Here is a 22,595-nt window from a genome sequence, read left to right on the forward strand (position 1 = left end):
ATCAAAATACCACAAGACAACATGATAGATTATGTTATTTGACTGCAAGTTTCCAAAGTTTAGCACAAAATGTCTAAGTTCACCTCAGCCTCCCTACCCTTACCCAATTATTGTTATTTTGTGTGCTATTGTACCTCATTAAAGTGAATGTGGAGTTCAGCAGTTACAATGTATTTCTGTGACTAGTTGGAATGCAGAGATGCTATGTGTGCAAAGTGTTAATCTCTTTCACACCAGAGTGTTAAAATACATTGGTAAGGAGTACAGAGTTTGAAAAGTAAAACAAATTCAACTTATGGCAAATATCTGGAGGCTTAACACTTTATTAAACACTATAGTGCTCCTAGATCCATTGATGTGGCAGATATGAGCCCTTTGTCACTGACATGCCAAAGGCTTTAATCACAGACTATCTGACACAGACATCATCGAATTGGGCTGGGAACAGGACAGGGAAAGATTTGATTCCTCAACTTCAGAAAGATAGCAGTGATATATATCTGCCACAATTCTCATAGGAATATGGCTAAACCTAAGATCAGTCTGTAGATGTGAATGAGAGTCATTGTAGTATATTAGTTGCTAGATTAGACTGCAGTTTGTTATCAGAGATTGCTTATAGAGAGATAGAAATGGACCATTGCTCATAACAGGAACATGAACACGATTTGAAGGAGCAAACCAAATAGTAAATACTGGTGTTATTGACTGGATTTCACCATCATATTAATGTAAATTATTTTAGTAATTTCAGCTGTGAAGTTGTAATACCTGTATGCATAAACAAATGTGTATTAAAAAAAGAAAATTATTTGGATTAGAAATCGGTCCAATAGATATGAGATAGTCCAAAAGGTTTTTTTTAATATACAAATGTGTTCATGCATTCATACATTAAAACTTCACAGCTGAAATTGCCAAGACAACTAACATTGACACGATAGTGAAATCAAGTCAATGCCACACGTATAATAGATATAGTTTTCCCAAACGTTTGACCTATAATACTAAACATTATTGTACCAACATTTACTCGATGGTGTGCTCCCAACAAGCCCTATTCAAAGATTTTATTCCTAGTAAGGCGAAGGAGACACCCCACCATCCTTTCATAGCTCCCACTATCACTCTAGTGGAGTGTCAGCAGGAGCCATGAAAGGATAGAGGAGGAAGTCTCTGCAGCTCTTGCCTGTCCATCTGCTTGGCTAAACTGAAGGGTGCAACAGTTTTGCAGTGCAGAGGGATTGCTAGGGTAGTAAAGTCTTTGTCAACCCTCCTTCAATGGCTTTTGCTTTCTGTGATTGAGAGATTTGCAGTCATATGCGTCACCAAAAGCAACTGTTGTACAGTGACACTGGGGGTAAGGAGACGAGACAGAGTGAAGCCACACGGGAATTTTAAAACACGTGCCTTTTGTGAGTTTGCTTTTTCCTTTTTTCATTGGTCTTATCCAGTGCAAGAAACTTACCGGAAAACCTCTCTTTCCAGCCCTACCTAATGGACCCATTGGACCACGAGAGCCCTAAAACAAAACATATGGAAGATTATGTTAGAGAGTGTAATATAACGATGAGATAATATATCAATATTGTATTGAAGCAAAAACACTTACAGGGTCACCTCTTTGTCCAGCTTCCCCTGTAGCACCAATGGGTCCTGTAGTGCCTGGAGGACCTTGAGTACCCGGAAGACCTGCAGGTCCAGGTTCACCACGATCTCCCTGAAAATATACATCGTTTTTTAATTTTTTCTAAAATACATTTTATTTTTTAGTTAATACATCATAAACAATAACACACAATTGGCATCAAATCAGCGTATGTAAGCAGATCGACGGCCTCAACAGTGGCAATTAGGACTACAGGTGGCATCAGGGAACGGACACATGTGGAAGAGATACAATAGCATACAATGAAAGCACTGTGAGGAAGGAGCCAGGCATAGCGCTGATGCAGGTGGCGAACATCACCAGGGTCCACCCCCTCGCTCCCCACCAGATCCAGGCCCAACGGCGTATCCAACCCACTAACCCCACTGTCAGTTGTGCCATGTGTGGAGAGCTCCTCTTCTGCCAGCCCCGACACACACATGACGCGCCAGGCCATTAAGTCATCCTGCAGCTTCTCATCCCTCCGAGTGAGTTGTATGTGAGTTTCCTCGGCCAGGGACCACTCCCATACATCTCTGAGGCAAGTGGGAACCTCCGGGGCCCTTTGCCCCATCAAAGTTATTGCCACCCTGCGCCTGGCTAGTACCAACTTTAATTGTAGGAATTTATACGAAAGGTTCTTTTTTTGGGGTTTCCGGACTAACGCAAGCAGACAATGCAGGGGTTCGAGTGCCATCCGAAGGCCTGTAGCTGCGACTATTCGCTCCACCACCCCCGCCCAGAATCGCTGGACCAAAGGGCAGTACCAGGCTAAGTGTAGGAAGCCCGCTTTCTCAGCGTTACATCTAGGGCATCCGTCTCCTCTATCCCCAGAAATACGTTTCAGGGAAACTGGGGTGAGGTGGTGCGGTGTAGAAAATTGAAGTGCATCAGCTTAAACCTTGCTTTGCATGAAACCCTGTACGTGAGGGAGCTGTTCCAGTGTAAAGCCGCGATCCGCCTCCCAGGCCGCCCGTGACGGTGGCACGGGGGGGTTGAATCCTGTTTCATAGGCTTATACAGAGGAGAAATAAGTTTATGTCCATGCTGTAGGAAAGGAGGATGTCTAAGGTGTGAGTCAGTGGTGGAGCATCTGGGTACTGGGGCCAGGTGACCCTCACCACATCTTGGAGTCCCCAGAAGTGTAGATATTATCCCCGTCCAAGGCCAAAGGCCTCGTCTGCCTGCTCGTACGTAAGGAAGGACTCGTTAGGGTAAAGGTCAGCCAGAACTTCGCAACCACCCTCCCTCCAGGAGTGAAAGGACATGTACTGCTCCATGTCGATGAGGGGGGCCAGTATCCATATCGGGAGCTCTCTGTGAAAGGGTGCCCTCTGTAAGACCCTCTCAACAAACCGCTGCCATACGCCGGCCAAGTGTCGCACAACATAAGGAAGTGATGTGTCCGCCCCCCTACCCTGCATCAGGGCGACCTGTAGTGTCTGGATGTTCACCCTAACAGAGAGGAGGCATGTCTCCCAATTGTCTGCGTCTGTAAACCAACGGGTTACGTGTTGCAATTGGGCCGCATAATAATAGAGGTCTAAGCGTGGAGCTTCAAGGCCCCCCTCCTGGTAGCTGTGTCATTATTTTCCAATATAACGGCACCCAATTTATCAACCTCAGGAAAAGGGAGGTTTATTTGTGACCTCATAGTACCCTCTGAACCATCTTGATAACTTAAGAAAAATTTGAAAACATGTGATTTAATATATTAAAGTTCAACAGGTTCATGTAATTTAGTTCTATTGCTTGATGTTCATATTTCTTTCAGTGGCCAGGTGCATATGTTTAATAAATAACTTAACATTAATTCAGAGGAGAGGCTATATGTAACAAAGCTATAGATCACTTCTAAACAAGTTAGTTGTGTAAACATATCCTCCACATAAGAGCAGTCACTTTTCTTGTTTATTACAGTAATTATTGGAAATATATGTATTTTTATCTGTACCACCCATGGCACTCATAAATGTAAACAATGACTGGTTAATTGAATTCACTGAGTGATTAGACTGAATTCTCTTTGGGGCACATATAGGGAATAGAGACAGAAGTCTCCAATGGTCCAATGGCATATGGTCAGTTGGAGGTTTGACCATGTGTCCTCCTCCCACCGATTTAGACAGGGTAAACACATGCCAGTTTTCACTGTCCTTCACTGTCACTGAAAGGTACAGTGAAAACTGCAAAATGCTCCCTACCCTCGCTATAGGAGAAATATTCCATGGCGAGGGGTGTCATTGCTCTTTTTGTTTTCCAAAACAAAATCCCACTTTGGGTTTTTGTTTAGGAAAAAAGAAACATTGAAAAGTTTGCTGTGCCATCCGGTTATGGTGATGGATCTGCCCGTCAAACTTACAATTAACTGACAGAAACCATTGTGATTGTGATAACTACCAATGATACAGATCCGTTGGGCTGACCAACATCTCAAAATCTGGCAGGCTAAGGCTGTGTCATGGCGACTCAGTGCTTTACTTTATATTGCCCTGGCGGAGCAAAAGCTCAATGCCAAAGTTAAAATCAGACCCAAAGTCAAAATGCGTTCTCCAAATGTACTCTTACTTACCTAGTACACACACAATAGAATTCATGTTGTGAGTTCCCTTTTGATGTGAACAATAGGTCAGCAATACAGTAAGCTGGGAGCCCAATTCAAGCAATTAAATGTATATATTTTCTGTGCAGTAAGTATTTTTATTAATAGGTACTTTGAGTAATAATGAGTATGCAACAGCCCATCTTAAAAAGTAAACAGTTAGAAAGAAAAGCCACAGTGAATACACCACTATTGTCAAATGTAAATATTTTCAAAGCGTGACTGTGAATCGAGATTGTGTCCTGCCTAACAGTACTCTGCTAACTATCCAGAGAAAAAGAGTTGTACTGGTATACAGTTTTCTTTACAAAAACCATAAACGTCACACTGATATGTACTATCATTTCCTCATGTTAGATCTATGTGGCTAAAATATTCACTTATCTGCATTTTAATTTCACAAAAATGATCATGAATGAAACCTATCTACTGTCTCAAATCTTCTTTCATGTGAAATGTTTCAGTATGTCTTGGTTGCCAGAAACAAACATTTTTCAATCAATTCAAGCATTTCTAATGTGCTTGTTTCGAAATTAAAGAATGTAAGAAAGTTATGGAAAACTCTCAAATACAATATAATACAAAACATAGTTCCCATTCAGAGTTGGTATCACTTCAACAGATTACTATAATTCAGAGGAGTCCAACATTTTACCTTGAGGAACAGAATTGTGCTAAATATTCATGATGGCAACTGGCAATGTAATTTCATGGATTTCCAGAAACCGTGTCATGACTCTACTTGTATGGACCAACAATAGACACCACTATTGTAATGAGATTCCTTCCTAGAATCAAACCTGAACAGTATATACCGAATGGACGTCACAGTAATTTTTAGTTCTCTATCCATTAAATATTGGTACTCTCTGGGGCCGATTTATCAAGTCTTTGCACTGATGCAAAGTCACAAAAAGTGATGCACAATGACTCATGGACTTGATAAACTATTTACTTTCCAGCTCAAAGTTGTCTAAAAGTAATGCAAATGAGTGTGGTATTCCAACTTAAAACCTACTGCAAAATATTACAGATTATTGTATCAACATTTACAGATTTACTTCATTTAATTCCACATATATGTACCTTAACAATACATATAGATCCTTAAGGTAAATAGATGAGGAGCTAAGAATAGCAAACCTATACCCACCTATAAGCACTTACCTTACTTATAATTTTGTTCTTGATAATTTTGACACAATATTCTGGTACTGCAATATTTTTGCTGGTATATAACAACCTTTGCATCCGGGGTGTTCCATGGATGTCCGTAGGTGTTTTCATGTTACCACCCAAGGTTTTTGATGCAAAGGACTGTCTGCTAAAAGATTTAGACACAGCTTTGTAGCAAAACATATGCCTCCTGGAGACAAGTGCAAAGCAAGAAAAATATGTTCTTTATTCAAACTTTGAATTTGTGCCTCACTGTACAGCACAGCGCAGAGTGGGAAACGTTTTAAAGTATGTCTGAGCATAATATTTTGTGAGTCTGTAAGACTACCTGTTCAGTAAAAAATCTATGTTAGATATCACTTACACACCTTTGTGCTAGGCAGCCTGACCATGCACCAGTGAATGAGAAGAGAACAGCTAAACCATATCTTAATAGAAATTGAACAGTGTTTGGGTAGTAAATCTGTAGGTCAGTAAGTAGGCAAAAGACAAATACACAAACCTGTAGTCCTGGAGCTCCATCCTTTCCAGGCGAACCATCATTCCCTGGAGAACCCTAGGAATAGGAAGGAACATTTCTCAATTAGTTTGAATGCATAATGAAACATCTACCTATTGAAACAATCTTTTTAATATCATTGTAGAAGAATCTAGAGAAGATAGATTAATAACGAATTCCAATTCTAGGGGATGTTTATTTTTGTGCATCTTATGGGGTTTTAAGTCCCTGCTCCCATTATTTTCCCCAGGAGGGTGTTGTAGTACCAGTGGTTGGCCACATGCAGTGCTGAACTTGCTCCACCTGTGAGCTGATGTATTCTACTACTGTTTAGGGTCCCTTTTTGGCTATAGTAACTTTTTAAAGTGCAGTTTGATAATAGCAATGTTTTCTATCTTTTGTTGGTAAGCCCATGTCCCACCCTATACCCCTCCATAAGCTTCCCTAAAGCTCTCCTTATTCCTCCCTAAACTCCTGAAAATGGTAGTAATTATGCCCCTATTTCCAGCCATTCCCCTCGTTTACTACTAAGGGCCTGATCATGAGTACGGAGGTCTTGTGACCAACGCACCTTCGTTGACATCTGACTGCTGCCTCCTCGGCGGTCTGAGCACCCGATTAGAGCAGTGCACTTAGACAGCCTCAAGACTGCGAAGTTCCCATGACTGTAGGGAAAGTAGGTCTATGGAGACAGTGCTCCCATCAGCACCGCCGTGGGGTTCATGACCTGCCTTTCCACTGACCTTTTCATGGCAGGGACCCTGCCAGGAAAAGTTGGTGGAAAGTCAGGGAAGGGGCCACAGAAAGGGCCCATAGCAATTCATCCCACTGGGAATTGTGGCTGGGGCACATGTTATTCCCCACTATGCCTGCCCTGTTGTGCTCAGTGTGCAATACACAACATGGTGCCCGTAGTGAAAGTGGTACTGCACTGTAGCAGCATCTGCTTCAGCTCTCTCTATGAGCCAAATCATGGCGCTGCAATGGCACTGCCGTCTCAACACCACCAGCCTTGCAACAACACTGTAATGCGTCAGTCGGGATGTCGCCAGCTTGGCGGTGTTCTCCCTACCGCTGCCGCTGCCGGATGGCCATCTGCTTGCTCATGTCATAATCAGTCCCTAAGTAGTAAACGTACATATGCGATGATTTACCTGTATAAATTATAGGAGAGGCGGAGGTGGACATTAACACTTATAAGCTTGTGTATAGCATTTTGTAGTACTTTGTAGTACTATTATAGTACTTTATTAGTACTATTATAGTACTATTACATTTACTATGAAATTTACAAAGTTTGTGAATAGATTCCTATTACATGAGTTTGTATCTCTACATCTTTTATAATTTTAAGTGAGGTGAAAGAATGGTTCACCTCAAAAAAGACGGCTAAAGAGTGGAACATAATGAAGGCCGTCACATCAAATCTTTATCTTGATCATGTGTAGAGAACAAAACACACCATAAAAAAATACTTACCTCTTGGCCATTCCCACCAACAGGTCCGGTAGAACCAGGTTGCCCAACAGGGCCTGGAGGTCCCTTATCACCAGCTGGGCCAGTTGAACCTTGCTTGCCAGGAGTGCCCTGCAACAGTAGGATCGGAAAGGATAGTACTTCAGCAGTTTATTGTAAGTAATTGCATAATTGTACAAATTGCTCATTACAAACTTAATTTGTTCAAACTCCCATTAAAAGAATTAAGCTTTATTGTTACTGTTACCATGAGCTACATTTCACGTCTATGAGAAGATTGATACACCCCTAATTGGTACAGTAACGCACATTCAATGCAAGGGGTTTAGTCCCATAGTTATTCTGCAATTCAGCACAAATGCTGTAGATGCCCAACTGTACATTGTAATTTAGCAAAATGTCTGTTTTGAGTCATAGCAATTCAAAGCATAAATGTCAATGGGTATTATCAGAAGTAATTTGCAATAAAAAAAAGATAGGACATCACTAAATATGCACTTTTAACTATTAGTTAAAACATATATAAACAATTCTGACCTTCAAATCTGTGGTGAACTAAAACCGCAAGAAGCTAAAACAAACTATGTGATAACAGTATTTTTTCAGGTTACTTCCTAAATTCCATAAAACTGCAGTACTCAATTTGAATGGTCTCTGCTTTCAGGTCCAAAGTGCTTCCTACTCCTTCATGGCACCAATATAGGCGTGTTCACTAAAGTTTAGTGAGGCCATAGCACTACTACTGGGTGGAAAGGTATGCCATCAGTGTAATAGTACAAGGGAAAGAGTAAGTGCAGTTGTAAGGCCAATGTCACTGCAACAGGGAAGATTCCAATATTAAGATACTCCTCCCTCTCTGATAGTAATATAGTAATATATTCTGTATTGGTTACTGATTACTGTGAGGGCTTGCTTTAAAATCACAGTTAGTTTACAACTTGTTATTAAACTGTTGTTGTCTCATATGGTATAAAATCTTAGTGATGCTATACAATGTTTCTTTCATTACAAACCAGAAAGGCATATATAAATATAGGAACTGCTAACTGCAATGTGTTGGCTACCTCTAAATGGGCACTGCAAGTGATTGTCTCCTAGAGTGGACGGGGTTTTCTTCAATTTAAATCAGGATTCATATGGTGGAATGCTGCAGTGAGAAGCTTAATCTCAAATGTATCTCATTTTAGCACTATTAAAATGTGTGGTTAGTGCCTGGAAATTTAAGCTGGCCTTGAAATGTATGTAAGCAATCAATAAAAATTGATGCTAAAAAGGAATCCAGACTTAATACCTGGTGGAGACCTTGAATAAACAATCTGTTGGGACACGTTTTCCCTGGATGACTTTCAAAAGTTGGGCCAACATAGCCTGTTCATTTTTCTGGACCTGATTTGGGTTTTCTCTTCATTGTACTTTAGTCAATCAAATTGTGTCTAAATAGAATATCACATCTGATATGACATTTCTCCAGACATAGACATTAATGGCCTCACATTACTTCTCAATGCAGTTTTTAATGATATTGCAGAGTGGCACAACAGGGTTTCCTAATACCAGGACCAAATGCAAATAATTTATTGACATAAAAGGACATTTACAATATATTTATCTCTTGCATATGTGTATGTATTTTCAGTGGATGACACCTTGCACCTTCATGCAAGCTTGAATTGATAAATGTATTTAAGCTATTACTTAAAGAAAACAAAATAAATATGTATATATCAATTATATTTAGGACAACATGTTTGAATTGAATATATCACAATAACATCAAAAATCATTTAAAATACTGAAACACGTTTGTAGGGTCGTCATGACACGTATCTCATAAACATTATTTTTTATAGACTGTATGACTTACAGCAGGGCCAGGCAGCCCAGGCATGCCCCTTTCTCCCCTCTGACCTGGCATACCAACGATTCCTCTTTGTCCTGTTGTTCCTGATGGACCAGGAGGCCCATCGGGGCCCTAAAAAAAGACAAAAATGTGTTAATTCCAAAAACCATATAGTATGAGCATGCTAAAATCTATTTGGTAATCACTATTACTAATGTACAAATGGGTTTGTCTAGCCCCTATTACCTAAACAGCAATTCGTAGTGGGTTGCGAATAGAACCTACCTCACAAATATTAATGAGGTAGGTCACAATTTGCAACCCACTAGGTTTTGCATCTATCAAAGGGGGGAAACATCCTTTACAACGCAACTTTTACCACGCAGTGCCTTTACGACGCAACTTTTACAACGCAAACCATTACAACACATTGCGCTGGGGGGGCGCTCTAGGATAGGGAATAAGTTTAATTTACTATCCAACCCCTTCCCTAGTGTCCATGGGGACTGGAGTTGGAATAGTAAATTAAACTATTCACTATCCAGCACCCCAAAGCGCTATGAGTTGTAAAGGTTTTCGTTGTAAAAACCGTGTTGTAAAGGCATGCGTAGTAAAAGCATGCGTTGTAATGTCATACATCCATCAAAGGGATGGTGACCTGCTGGGGTCAACAAAGCAATTTTTTTTTTTAATGCAGTCCATTTTCCTGAAAGGAAAATGGGATGTGTTTAAAAATAAAAATGAAATGGTTCATTTTCATTCATTAAGAGGAGTAGACAGCCTGCTCTTAAAAAATATTTTTTTTCCCATTTATGAATGGATGACCACCAGCGTTGAATTTCTGGTAAAATATGAATGTTTGGTGACTGAATTTCAGTGATAAAACATTAGTACATACTCTCTCAGCAATTTGGGGTTTGTAATTTCTGCGAATTGAGCTGTCTGTGACTGTAAAAATGCTTTGCACATCCAGCCCTAAATATATTGTGATATGGTAATGGATCAATATCATGCTGCAAGTATATATTTGAATAAAATAATAATTCAAAATAAAGATATTATTGAGAGCATTAAACTTACAGATTGTCCATCATCTCCTGAATCTCCTTTGTCTCCAGGACTGCCAGCAGGTCCAGCAGGCCCTCGATCTCCAATACGTCCATGGGCACCAGGTTCACCTCGAACACCTGGGGGACCTTCCTTTCCTGGATCACCAATAGGACCAGCTGGGCCTGGTGTCCCCTGATATAAGAGAACATTATCTGATTATAGGGGCAGGTATTTTTATGTTTAACCACTTATCATTAAAAGAATCAGTGTATTGTGGAGAAAGATATGTATTACCTAATTATGGATTTAATAAATACATTATTTAGGTTCATATATTATGTTTTGATTAAAGTGAAGCAAACTATTAGCCCCCAAAATGATTAAAGAGGTTGATGATATCATTCTACAACTATCTGTATTCGGAGACATCCTCCTACTCCCTCAAATAAATATCTTGGATGGAACTGACAGCAAAACCTGTGATGGGTTGGATGGATGAGCGTACCATGACACACAAAAGCCTCCTAATAAACAAAGCATGAATATAGGTGGTGTGAAAATGAATGCTGAACAAGCAGTAGGATGGGACTAATTAAGACTGTGAACAAGTTAGGAGTTTGGGCCCAGGGACTGCTGGTGCTCAAGGTTTCGTATCAGTGGGGTACATTTCTGGGTCACCAGCCTTAAACCAAGAGATCAAGGAGTGTTCATAGATGGCCAGTGCTTCTTAAACCTGCCACTGCCATGTTGCTCAAAGGACAACATTATAAAAATATTGAGCAAATTTGTTCAAAATGTAAATATTTCCAATTTTTCATTTTATCTTTAGTTGGTCATGAGGTATTGTTGTGGAGTTTGCACCAATACTTAGCATTCACTGTGCTGGAACAATGTGCAACAGAGTGTAAACACCTTGTCAGTGAAAGAGTTAATGGGGGGGCTAATAAATACACATGCGATATTTGCCAGGATAATACCACACCCAGCAGAAATTATGAAATTATGAATTGTTAAATGTACTGAAAGAAACAGAAAATCGTGTTCAAAATGATTTTAAAGATGAGTAAATGATCTCTTGGTAGGAAGACCACACTAGCACCCATTTTTCTTGCCTATTGTTTAATAGCGTTGCAAGATCATCCTTTTTCTGGTCACCTTCCATATAAAAGGTCATTTATCCCACAATGATTGTCAAAAAATGGTTAAACTTTCCACGCCACTCCAATCAGATAGAGCCCATTTGTGGACCATTGGCTTGTGTTCGAAGGTGGTGAAAAATATCATACGTCATCTTCAGATTAAATCTAGATTGGGTAATCCCAGAAATTATCCATTCATCCATCAAGAACATTATGCCCTTAAAAACCCAGGCACTATAAAGCAGTTGTTATTGGATATGGAATACTCCTCCATTGACATTTGATAACCTACTCTGCATTTGAATAATGTGCTCATGATACCAATATCTAATACAATACAGTTTATTTATTTCCTCTAGAAAAATGTCCTACATTCAACACAGTACTGACTACCAAACTAGACAACTCTCTCAATATCATGATAGTGACAAGCTTCCAGCCTCAAAATGTCGTTAAAATTGTACCCAGTGGCAATGCCTACATGACTATGGATAAATAATAATGACAGCTTCCTGTGTTGCTGTCTCCTTGTCTGAAATGTTCATCAATGGATTAGAGAAAAGGTACACATTTACCAGTTTGAGGGTCTGCTTGACACATGTTTGGTGATGATCCTTCAGTAATCCTTTAACCATGTATTGCCTCTTTCAAACTTGGTTGACAGGGTTGGTAATGCATACATACCCCCCAGGTGTTCCATAGGACCCTACAGACCTAAGGAGCAGCGTGTCCTTCCAGCTCTTACTCTTGTAATTGTTATTGCACCTACTCATAGGGGTTCCCAGTGCATTTGGTGATGGTTTTCTAAATGGTTTTTAGGTTTAGGTGGACCTAATCCACACAAGGTATATTCACATCTGCAAGACAGTTAGACTTAGTGAAATCTTATTCACACCTCACCAACAGGTGGATATCATTCTACATCATGCCAGTGATTCCAACTCAATAATCAAATTATTATTATTATTTTTAATTAATTAACATAAAACACGGTTGGTAATCTTCAACACTATATGATGCTTCATAGTTACTTGACTCCCTCGAATCTAAATCATAGGCTAAAATCTAGTATTGTAATTTAGGACACAAAATCCAAAAACAATTTCTTTAAAAATCCAGCCATTATTTAAAAAAAAAAAAAGAATTCGGAAACTTACCGTTGATCCAGGTGGGCCAACGCGGCCTGCAGATCCAGGGAAACCTGTTGCTCCCTAAAATGACATGTGCATCTGATTTACCGAAAGACATTTCAATGTCTGAAGTATGTTACATCACTAAGCATGAATAATCTGTTGTTATTATAAACAAATTCAAACTGAGCCATTTTGTTAGAGAAAGGTTCAGATTTTCCTAGACTAATATTTATGAGCAGAAAGATATGTTAATATGGTACTCACCGGGGGACCTTGAGTTCCTCGACCACCCTTCAGACCATTAACACCAAGAGGTCCCTACATGGAAAAAGAAACACTGGTTCACCTACTGCTTATGGAATGTAAGATTTTTTTAATAGAAATAGAAACCACTTCTGGAAGAAATTATATGTTTTTTCTTACCGGGGGACCATGAGATCCAGAAAGACCTTGTGGCCCGGGTGATCCAGCATCTCCTTTTTGTCCAGGTTCACCGGGTTCTCCTTTTACACCAGGTTGGCCATCAGGACCCTAAAGAGATGGACACTATAAAGTCAGCTCACTACATATCATTTGATACAATCAGTATTAAAGTCTAGGAAGAATTTGTGAAGGATACTGCATACAATATCGAGAAAAGCTCCTGTACATAATATAAAAATGTACATAGTAATAACAGGGAATAGAATAGGATCACAAACCCATAGAACAGGCACAGTATTGATGCGAAAAGTACATCTTAGTAACTGTATTATACTTGATACTGGCTTATTTAGATCAATCAAAACTCCCTTCTAGTTTAGGTCCATGAGAAATTGATCCTTAGTAGCAAAAACTTTATTATTTGCAGTTATCTTTCCCCACTGATAAGTGGTAATGGTTGTAGATATACATAATGTCAGTATTGTAGCATGTTTGATGGATGAACGAAAAATCACTGTAATGAGGACTCTGTCTTTATTTCATTCCCAAATGTCAAACTATTTAAAGGTTTACCTGTGTTTTTAGGCTGCCACATTGATGGTAAGTGGGAATATTGCGTTTCACGAATGAAATGTCCAATTGGAAGACTGCAGGCTGACTGCTTACTCTTTTTTGTTGGTTTGTGCTCATACGGTTGAGGTTCTGTGATTCTCGAACGGGACTCCATTTTGTTCGAGTTGTTCGTGACGACATTTTGTGTTGCCCTCACGTAGGCCGTGGAGGCAACCGAACGAACAAAGTTGCATGGGCTTCGTTGTTCATGTACGCATTAACTAGGCCTTTTCTGACTTGTGAGTGAACTGCAAAGACGCTGACCCCGTCACCTGAAACTGACCCTTTTGCGAGGCCAATTTATCTAGCTGATCGTTGTCTGAAATTGCCAATCAATGTTCAGGAGATTGTTAACTTTAGTTTCCTTGCACATATCTTATCCTACTCAGCATTTGAATTGTTCCTTTTCTTACGATTTTTCATTACATGGGTAGTGCTTTCAATTATGGGTTTGTCCGGCTTGTGGAAATCGGATTTGGGACATTCCTAATAATTAACTTGTGGGTTGGTACGATGTAAATTGAGCTTTTTGGAATGTGATAATGTGTGGGAAAATGTATTTCATTCGTCAGTATTTGTCGCAGTGGGTGTGCATTTGTAATGAGTACAATATGGATAAAAGCAGATGTCTTGCTCTACGAAAATTGAGCAGTTTCCTGAGTTGTACACCGTGTTGTATTGCTGGGATTACTGTTACTAGCTGCAGCTAATAAATTTGATCTCTGACGCCACCCAGAAGTATTCCGTGTCTCTGTATACCAAAACAGGTGAATCCGAAGACTTTGGGCGTGCCCCTGGCGCCGCTGGGTTCAAGAAAACCCGGTTCTTCAGTTGTCGCCCAACGTAGGGCGACTTCAGCGGTACTGTTCCAAGCCCGAGGATCGTGAGGAGCCACGTGTGGAAATTCTGGAGGAACGACGCCACTTCATCGACCCCTGCATGTCGACGTGGACCAAAGGTCTTTTCTGCGAGGCTTCCCGCTTTCCGACGGCTACGAAGGACTGCTACCCTGACTGTCGCCCTGTCTTGGACCCTTGATTGATGCTTTGTAGAGCGAGACGATAGACGGTCTTCTGGTGGCGTGACAGATATTTTGGTTAAGTATAAGTGGGTTGCTCCCACGACTTTGTTTTGTTTCTTGGTTTTGATTCGGTTGTTGCAATAATCGAAGCCGAGGGGCTCGTATATTTACGAGTGTATCGATAGTTGATAACCCTTTGAAGTTTGAAGCTAGATTAGTGAGCTATAAGATGCCTGGTCTTAGCAAAATTAGGAAATGGTTTAGTTGTGGTTGCAACAGGGATTCCCGATTGGAGGACTCGACTTATGAGCTCTATTCAAAACACGGAGTGGGTCCTATTTCTTATAACGAAGTATGGGTTCGCTATACAAAGAAAGATGGTGTTTTACGATGGCCCCAACATGATAGTTTCGAATTAAATATTTTAGATAATCTGGAAGTTGCGCTATTTAGGAAGAAAGCACGCCCGACAATGTTTCACTCTTTCCGCCTTTGGCGTAAGGAAGCCAAACAGCGAGAAATTAAGCAAGCAAAGAGAGATAGGAAAGATACGAATATGTCAGTACTACAAGCTGCTAGGCAGTTTAAGGAAGATGGAGAAGAGCGTGAGAGTGAAGTCTCAGATAGACAACGTTGCATGGCTATCGATAAATGTTATCCGGCCTTGCCGCCTTCTGCTCCACAAGTGACTGAAGACCCTGAAAAAGATCCTTTGATGTCTCATTTACTGAGATTGCCACCCCCTTATGTGCAGGGTGCTACTGCACCTCCATTACCTCCGGTTGTTGCACCCTTTGTTGTTCAGCCCCCTGCTGTTGTTCAGCCACCCATTGCTTCACAGATGGTTCTCCCTTCTACGGTGCAGCCCCCTCTAGGGCCGCCAGCTTTGTTATCAGCTTTGCCTCAAACTCCTTTGCCTTCCATTCCTGTATCTCCAACTCCTGCTACTTTTGTCCCTACACCTCTTTTGCCTCAAAATATTCATTCTCCTGTCTTTATGTCCACTTCTTCTCCTTCTGCTCGAAAACGAATGACTGAGACTGTTGCTAATCTTTTGTCTCCACTCTTTGGGTCACTAAATATGACCCCTGTTTCGGAACGAAAGCAGAGTCATAGTCAGCTTCCTAGTCCCGAGGAGGGGACAGTGTTCGATTTATTGACTCGTAGATAGGTTTTAAATGCTTCTAGGTATGATTTGCAAGCGGTTATGGATGTTTTCTTTCAGTGGGATCTGCCTAAGCAAAGGTATTTTTTTGACGTAATGTGTACTTTTCTTCGTCAGGAATGGGAAGATAATGAGTTGGGTCCGATTACGCAGGAAGTGCTTGATGTCCAGTCAGAGTTTGCTAAAGGGATGATAGTGGAGTCTGATGTTACAGACGCCGTAGAGATGATACTTGTTTTCAGGTCTAGGCTTCCGCCTCAGACATTGTACGAACCTGATTCCTCTGTTAGGAGGAAAGTGAAGCAGTATCCTATGACCAATTCAACAAGATGGCCGCCGGGTGGGAGCTCCTGATCAGAGCTCCGAGTGCGTGGGGTTCCAATTCTGGATTTAATCCCCGTTAGCACCCGCATCTTCGAGGATTCAACAAAGAGTAACTGGATCAAGTAATTGGATGCAAAAGCTAGTTATAATACCTGGTCTGGGGACGGCTGCTGCCCGGGCGCTGGACATCACACGAGCTGCCTCGAGATCAGCTGCTGAGAGGACGGCTGCTGCTCTGGCGCTGGACGTTGGAGGCGCTGGAGCTGGTCTCTGGAGGTGCTGGAGTCCGAGATCGCCCTGAGGTCGAAGGAAGGCGCCCGTTCTGCACCGGACCACTCTGAAGAGCTGCGCACCGCTGGACATCGTTGGAGCTGCCTACATCAGGGATCTCTTGGATCTGCGAGCCCTGTGCTGCCTGCGGGAGGGCGCCTGCCTGCGGGGGTCTGCCTGCTACCACCGGAGCGGCTTCACATGATTCATGGTGGCATCGGGAGCTGCGCACCGCTGGACACCGTAGGAGCTGCCTACATCAGGGATCTCTTGGATCTGCGAGCCCTGTGCTGCCTGCGGGAGGGCGCCTGCCTGCGGGGGTCTGCCTGCTACCACCGGAGCGGCTTCACATGATTCATGATGGCATCGGGAGCTGCGCACCGCTGGACACCGTAGGAGCTGCCTACATCAGGGATCTCTTGGATCTGCGAGCCCTGTGCTGCCTGCGGGAGGGCGCCTGCCTGCGGGGGTCTGCCTGCTACCACCGGAGCGGCTTCACATGATTCATGGTGGCATCGGGAGCTGCGCACCGCTGGACACCGTAGGAGCTGCCTACATCAGGGATCTCTTGGATCTGCGAGCCCTGTGCTGCCTGCGGGAGGGCGCCTGCCTGCGGGGGTCTGCCTGCTACCACCGGAGCGGCTTCACAGGATTCACGGCAGCACCGGGGGCTGAGAGCCCCCCCCCCATCCCCCCACCGCCCGCTCCACGGCAGTGACGCGGGCAGGTACACTGGTGGCTGCCATCAGAGGAGCAGAGCCGCCGGCCCCGCAGCAGGGAGTCACGGCGTCATCGGAGTGCCGAGAGAGGCTGAGTGCTGGGGGCGATCTGAGGCGTGGGGCGCCGCCGTCCGAGGAGCTAGCGGAGAGGAGCCCTGAGGCTGGTGGGATCAGTGGGACGGAGGTCTGCCGCCGCCCGAGGTGCTAGCGGAAAGGAGCCCTGAGGCAGGCTGGATCAGTGGGACGGAGGTCGGTTGGAGCCTGCCCTTGCCACGCCGGGAGCTGGAGGTGACGCCGCTGGGGGGGGGGGGCTGTAGGGGACGCCTGGGTGAGCTCTGGGGCAGACGGAAATGCACAGGGGAATTGCTAGATGGGGGTGACAGTCATCGGATAGCACACTGCATCATTCATCGAGGAGATGGGGAGTGCTGATGCTCTGACCATTCACATACACGAACATTGTCCAGCAACCTATAGATGCACAAGGCAGCTGTGTACACTGGCTTGACCTTCGTTGAATAACCTCGCTATCAACATCGGCGCACTTGATGAGCAGAGCACACAAGGAAAGTATTTATTTATTTTCCCCACTTGCCTATACACATACTTGAAAAACCTCCTTTGTTCAAAATGGCCGGGGTCATAAAACTGTAGTAATAAATCCCCTCCTTTACCTCGGATGCTCACGAGGCTCCTCAACCTAACTCCCCCACACAAGTCCTCCATTACAGAGATAAGACTCCCTCCCAGTAAGCCAGGAACAGGGCCGGCTCAAATAGAAACTGAACTGTACTTCCTGTTCTCAAACCACCACAACAGACAGAGGACTACCGTCTCCATCTTTCCTATTGGACGGCCATTTTAGACTGGTTCCTCTCTCTCTTTGGCGACCATCATGGACTAGTCATTCCCACTATCTGGTCATTCCCTAAGACCTGGCCTTTATAGACAGCGCACTTTACATAGCTCTGTTTTCAAACAGTCGTGTGATTAAATGCCTGCCTAATCTTGCAGTACTATGCCTCTACCCGTATATTGTACATTTTTACTTACATTGAGTACTTAAACACTCGTGTGATTAAGTGTTTGCCGTTATTGCAGTATTATACCTCCTACTTATTTTTTACATTTTTTGTAACCTACACACATCTCATCTCACTTTTCTTCACTGGTAATGTACCGAGCGCTACCTCAAATTTTATATTGCCTTTATTGTAGTATTATACCTCTTTTATTGCAGTATTATTCCTCTACCTGTATTTTGCACATGCTTTTGTAAACTGCACACACCTCACTTTTCTTCACGTACATGTACCGAGCGCTACCTCAAATTTTATATTGTCTTTATTGTAGTATTATACCTCTTTTATTGCAGTATTATTCCTCTACCTGTATTTTGCACATGCTTTTGTAAACTGCACGCACCTCACTTTTCTTCACTGATAATGTACCGAGCGATACCTCATATTTTTCGGGTGGATCACTAGTATCAATACTGCTTCATGCAGCTTTCTGGTGACACCGGTATTTTGTTTCAGTTTATCATCATTATTATTTTCTTGTATTTGGGCACTGTACATCTATGTAAACTGCACTTATCTATGTAAACTGCACATCTCACTTTTTTCTAGATATGTACCGTTTGATACCACTTATATTTTTGTATTTCTGTATTTTTCAGGTACATTGTGTGAGCGGTACCGTATGCTACCTCATATATCCTTGTCCATTTGTGTGCATTATGTAAGCTGCACCCATTCTCACCGTCTATTTTTGGTTTGCACAGAATGCTACCGCTATATTTTGGTTATCTTGTCACTCACTAGTGTCACACGGGTACCACGCAACCCACTGCCTGCATTTTGCTTTGCACAGATTGCTACCTTTATATGTTGGCTATTTTTTGCTACTCACTATTGTCAAGTGTGTAAGTGTGCACCATGTAACTTACTGACTGCATTGTTCTTTACACATTGCTACCTCTATATGTTGGCTACTTTTGCTACTCACTATTGTCAAGTGTGTACCATGTAAACTACTGACTGCATTGTTCTTTGCACATGTGTATCACTATCGTCCACCCTCCCACACCCACTTTTAACCCCACACCCACCTATACCGCCGTCCCAACATGGAGCCCATCGGCAAGCACACATATAAAATCAACTACCCACCCGCACTCACCAAAAAAGCCGCTAAACGCTTTAAACACAACTTCCTGAGGTCCCACCCTGAAACCCCCTTTGTTGACACCTACTTCTCTCCGGTCAATGGATCCCTGAACATCGATATCATCTTTCACACCTCTCGCAAAGCTCAATGGAGAAAAACGTTCCTCACCCTACTCACTGTCTCCACCACCAGGAAATCCGCGCATAGCTTAACTCTCTCCATCACACCATCCCAACTCTTCCTAGGCAGAACTACCATTACGATCTACAATAACGGGATTGTCCTAATTCAATCCACAGACAGGAACTTGGAACTACTAGACAACCTGTTCCCCACTTTCAAAGAGAACCTCTCCAACCATCAGACTTCCACTCACATCCCCTCCAGTAACATCACCCCGGACTTCACAGCCCCCACCGACAACGCTTCTAACCTAGCTCAGCACCAGAACGACATGCACATCACCACATCCCCCACCACACCAGTCGATCACCCACCGTCTGTAACCACCCCACACTCCGCGATCACAGACACAATTAGCTCCCCATCTTACACTAGCCGCCCCCACACCTCCGTCCCGGGGACCCCCACCCATAACACTCCCACTCCTCCTCTCCCCCCAGACCCCGCCCACAACCCCCCTAACCTAGCTCAGCACCAGAACGACACACATAGCGACAATTCCCACACTCTGTCCCCCCCTTCTCTCAGCCCCCACTCCCACACGCGAACTAACCATGCAGACCACATCACCTCTACCATCTTAACTCCCCCTCCCCATGACAGGACCATCTACAACCCTAGCTCCCCCCCATTCTCAGCCCTCACTACCCTTCAGGCTCCCCCATCACCACCATCATACACTCCACTTCCACCCCGCTCTCTCCGCCTACCACGAATTCCTTCCTCTACGCCACCAACCTCCGCCGTACTCCATCCACTCTCATCACCCCCTTACCCCCCCTCCTCCCTAACACCATCCCGTACGATGACATCACAGAGCCCTGCATGAACACCAACCCTCCACCCCACCCGCACGATAAGTCCCAGGTCAGCCACCCACTCATGACTTCCACCCCCAGCACAAACACTTATCCCACGCTGGACAAAATTATGGCCTCCCTCCTACAACTCAAAGAAGAAATTCACACCATCAAAGAAGACATGCACACCATAAAAGAGCTACTCACCTCACCCCCTAGACTCACCTCACTCACCACCACCCCCCCTCTCAATTTGCTCTCCTCCCGTCCCGATGACGAGCCTAAGCTACGTCCCTCACACAGGACCGCGATCCATGCCCACAATCGCAACAACCGCACCCGCCGTTCTCACTGGACCGCGATCCCTGCCCACAATCGCAACAACCGCCCCCGTCGCACATGCAACCCTCTTTCAGATCTCGACACTCTCTCCCTCCTCCGCTCCTACGACCCTGCACCCCTAAACCTCACAACCACCTCGACCTCGCACCACCCCATTCCCACATTACTCTCAAATCCCCATAGACCCTCCACTCTAAACAACAGAATATCCGTCCCGAATAACCTAAGAAAAGTCCCCCTCTCTCTAGTTCCCTCCTCCTCCCCTGACACACCCCGTCTCAAATGCTCTCTCCTAAACTGTAGGTCGGCTTCTAGACACTCCTCCGCCATCGCTGACCTCATCTTATCATTGGACCTTGACCTAATCTTCCTGACTGAAACCTGGCTAACCGAATCTTCTACACCTATAATGGACATTCTGGTTCCCCCCAACTACCACATTATTAGGCTTGACAGGTCTGGCAAGATAGGCGGCGGAATCGCATGCATATACAGGAACAGCCTTTCTGTGCTGAAAGTCTCCGAGCCTTCCCTACCCTCTCCAACTTGCTATGAATACATTTGCCTCGATATCATCAGTGATGGCAAACCGATATGCTCTCTTCATGGCATTTACCACCCACCTAGAGACAACCTCCTCTTCGCCCAACAAATGATGGACTTGATTTCAACCAATGCCGGACGACAGCTCACCCAAATATACCTTGGTGACTTCAACTTCCATTGGAACGATCCCAATGATGCGGTGGTTAATAGTTTCAAAAGCTTCCTCAGCGCCCTCGATCTCATGCAATTATCCAACAACCCGACCCACGAGAAAGGTTCTATCCTCGACCTTATCATCGCCAGAGAGGACGCTGCTCAACTTGAGTCTATCCAACCCTGTGACTGGTCAGACCATCATACTGTCACATTCTTCATCAATGAAAAAGTCAAACTCAACCCGGTTCAACCCTCCAGAACTAAAGTCTGGAAAAGAGACCTGAAAAAACTCAACCCAGTCTCCCTACCCCCGAACAGTCGCGACATCCTACTCCCGCCCACGGGAGCTACAGATGTACAATCCCTGACTGACCACTATCTCAACGCCATGACCTCAATAATCAATGAGGCTGCTCCTATGCAGCTAAAAAGAGTCTCCGCTAAAATCTCCAATCCATGGTACGACGGGAGTCTCAATGAAGATAGACGAGCCATGCGAATGGCAGAGCGCACCTGGAGGGCAGCTCCCTCTGCACTGCACCTGAAAACCCTGAAGAAAAAGAGAAACGCCTACTTCAGGAAAATAAAGCGCTCAAAAGCAAACTTCTTCAGCCTCCAGCTCGACCAAGCAAAAAACCGCCCAAGAAAACTGTTTGAGTTAATCAGAACACAAACCAAGGAACAACCCCAACCTCTCAGTACATTGCACGAAGCACCCTCCTCTGAAGACTTCGCCGCTTTCTTTACCCAAAAAACTGACAACATAAAGAGTGATCTCCGCGCTGACGCAAGACTCCACACCACACTCGACTGCATAACACCCACCGGACCTAAAAACAATGCTACATGGTCAACCTTTGAAACCTACTCCGAAGAAGAAATAGGCAAACTGCTCAGCACCCTGAAACCTTCCAATCACCTCACGGATCCCCTCCCTGCTAACGCTGTCAAAGATTTCATCCCACTACTCCTTCCACTCTGGACTAAGATTATCAACAGCTCACTCCAAGAAGGAACCATCCCTGACTCCCTTAAAGTTGGACAAGTCACACCTCTGCTAAAGAAACCTACTGCCGACCCATCCGACCTAAACAACTACAGTCCCATTACCAATATTCCCACTATCGCCAAATTATTGGAAAAATGCGCTCAACTACAACTGACTAAACACATTGATCTGTTTGATCTCCTTAACCTTCATCAATCAGGCTTCCGAGCAGGTCACATAATCGACGACGCCCTTCAAATCCTAGATCAAGGGGATACCTGCCTCCTCATCCTTCTTGATCTCTCTTCAGC

General features: G+C 43.7%; 1 protein-coding gene across 1 annotated transcript in view; it reads right to left on the reverse strand.

Moving 5' to 3' along the window:
* COL5A2 (collagen type V alpha 2 chain) overlaps window positions 1-22,595 on the reverse strand; it is a 383,714-nt gene that overhangs the window by 28,080 nt on the left and 333,039 nt on the right. The window contains exons 37-45 of the mRNA XM_078680359.1: window positions 12,987-13,094; window positions 12,828-12,881; window positions 12,588-12,641; window positions 10,322-10,483; window positions 9,266-9,373; window positions 7,405-7,512; window positions 5,929-5,982; window positions 1,613-1,720; window positions 1,469-1,522 (exon numbers count right to left, since the gene is read on the reverse strand). Of these exons, the coding sequence (XP_078536485.1) occupies window positions 1,469-1,522; window positions 1,613-1,720; window positions 5,929-5,982; window positions 7,405-7,512; window positions 9,266-9,373; window positions 10,322-10,483; window positions 12,588-12,641; window positions 12,828-12,881; window positions 12,987-13,094 (810 nt within the window). The remainder of the gene's footprint in view (window positions 1-1,468; window positions 1,523-1,612; window positions 1,721-5,928; window positions 5,983-7,404; window positions 7,513-9,265; window positions 9,374-10,321; window positions 10,484-12,587; window positions 12,642-12,827; window positions 12,882-12,986; window positions 13,095-22,595) is intronic.

This window comes from Lissotriton helveticus, chromosome 3_1 (genome assembly GCF_964261635.1).
Source record: "Lissotriton helveticus chromosome 3_1, aLisHel1.1, whole genome shotgun sequence".
Taxonomy (NCBI): Eukaryota; Metazoa; Chordata; class Amphibia; order Caudata; family Salamandridae; genus Lissotriton; species Lissotriton helveticus.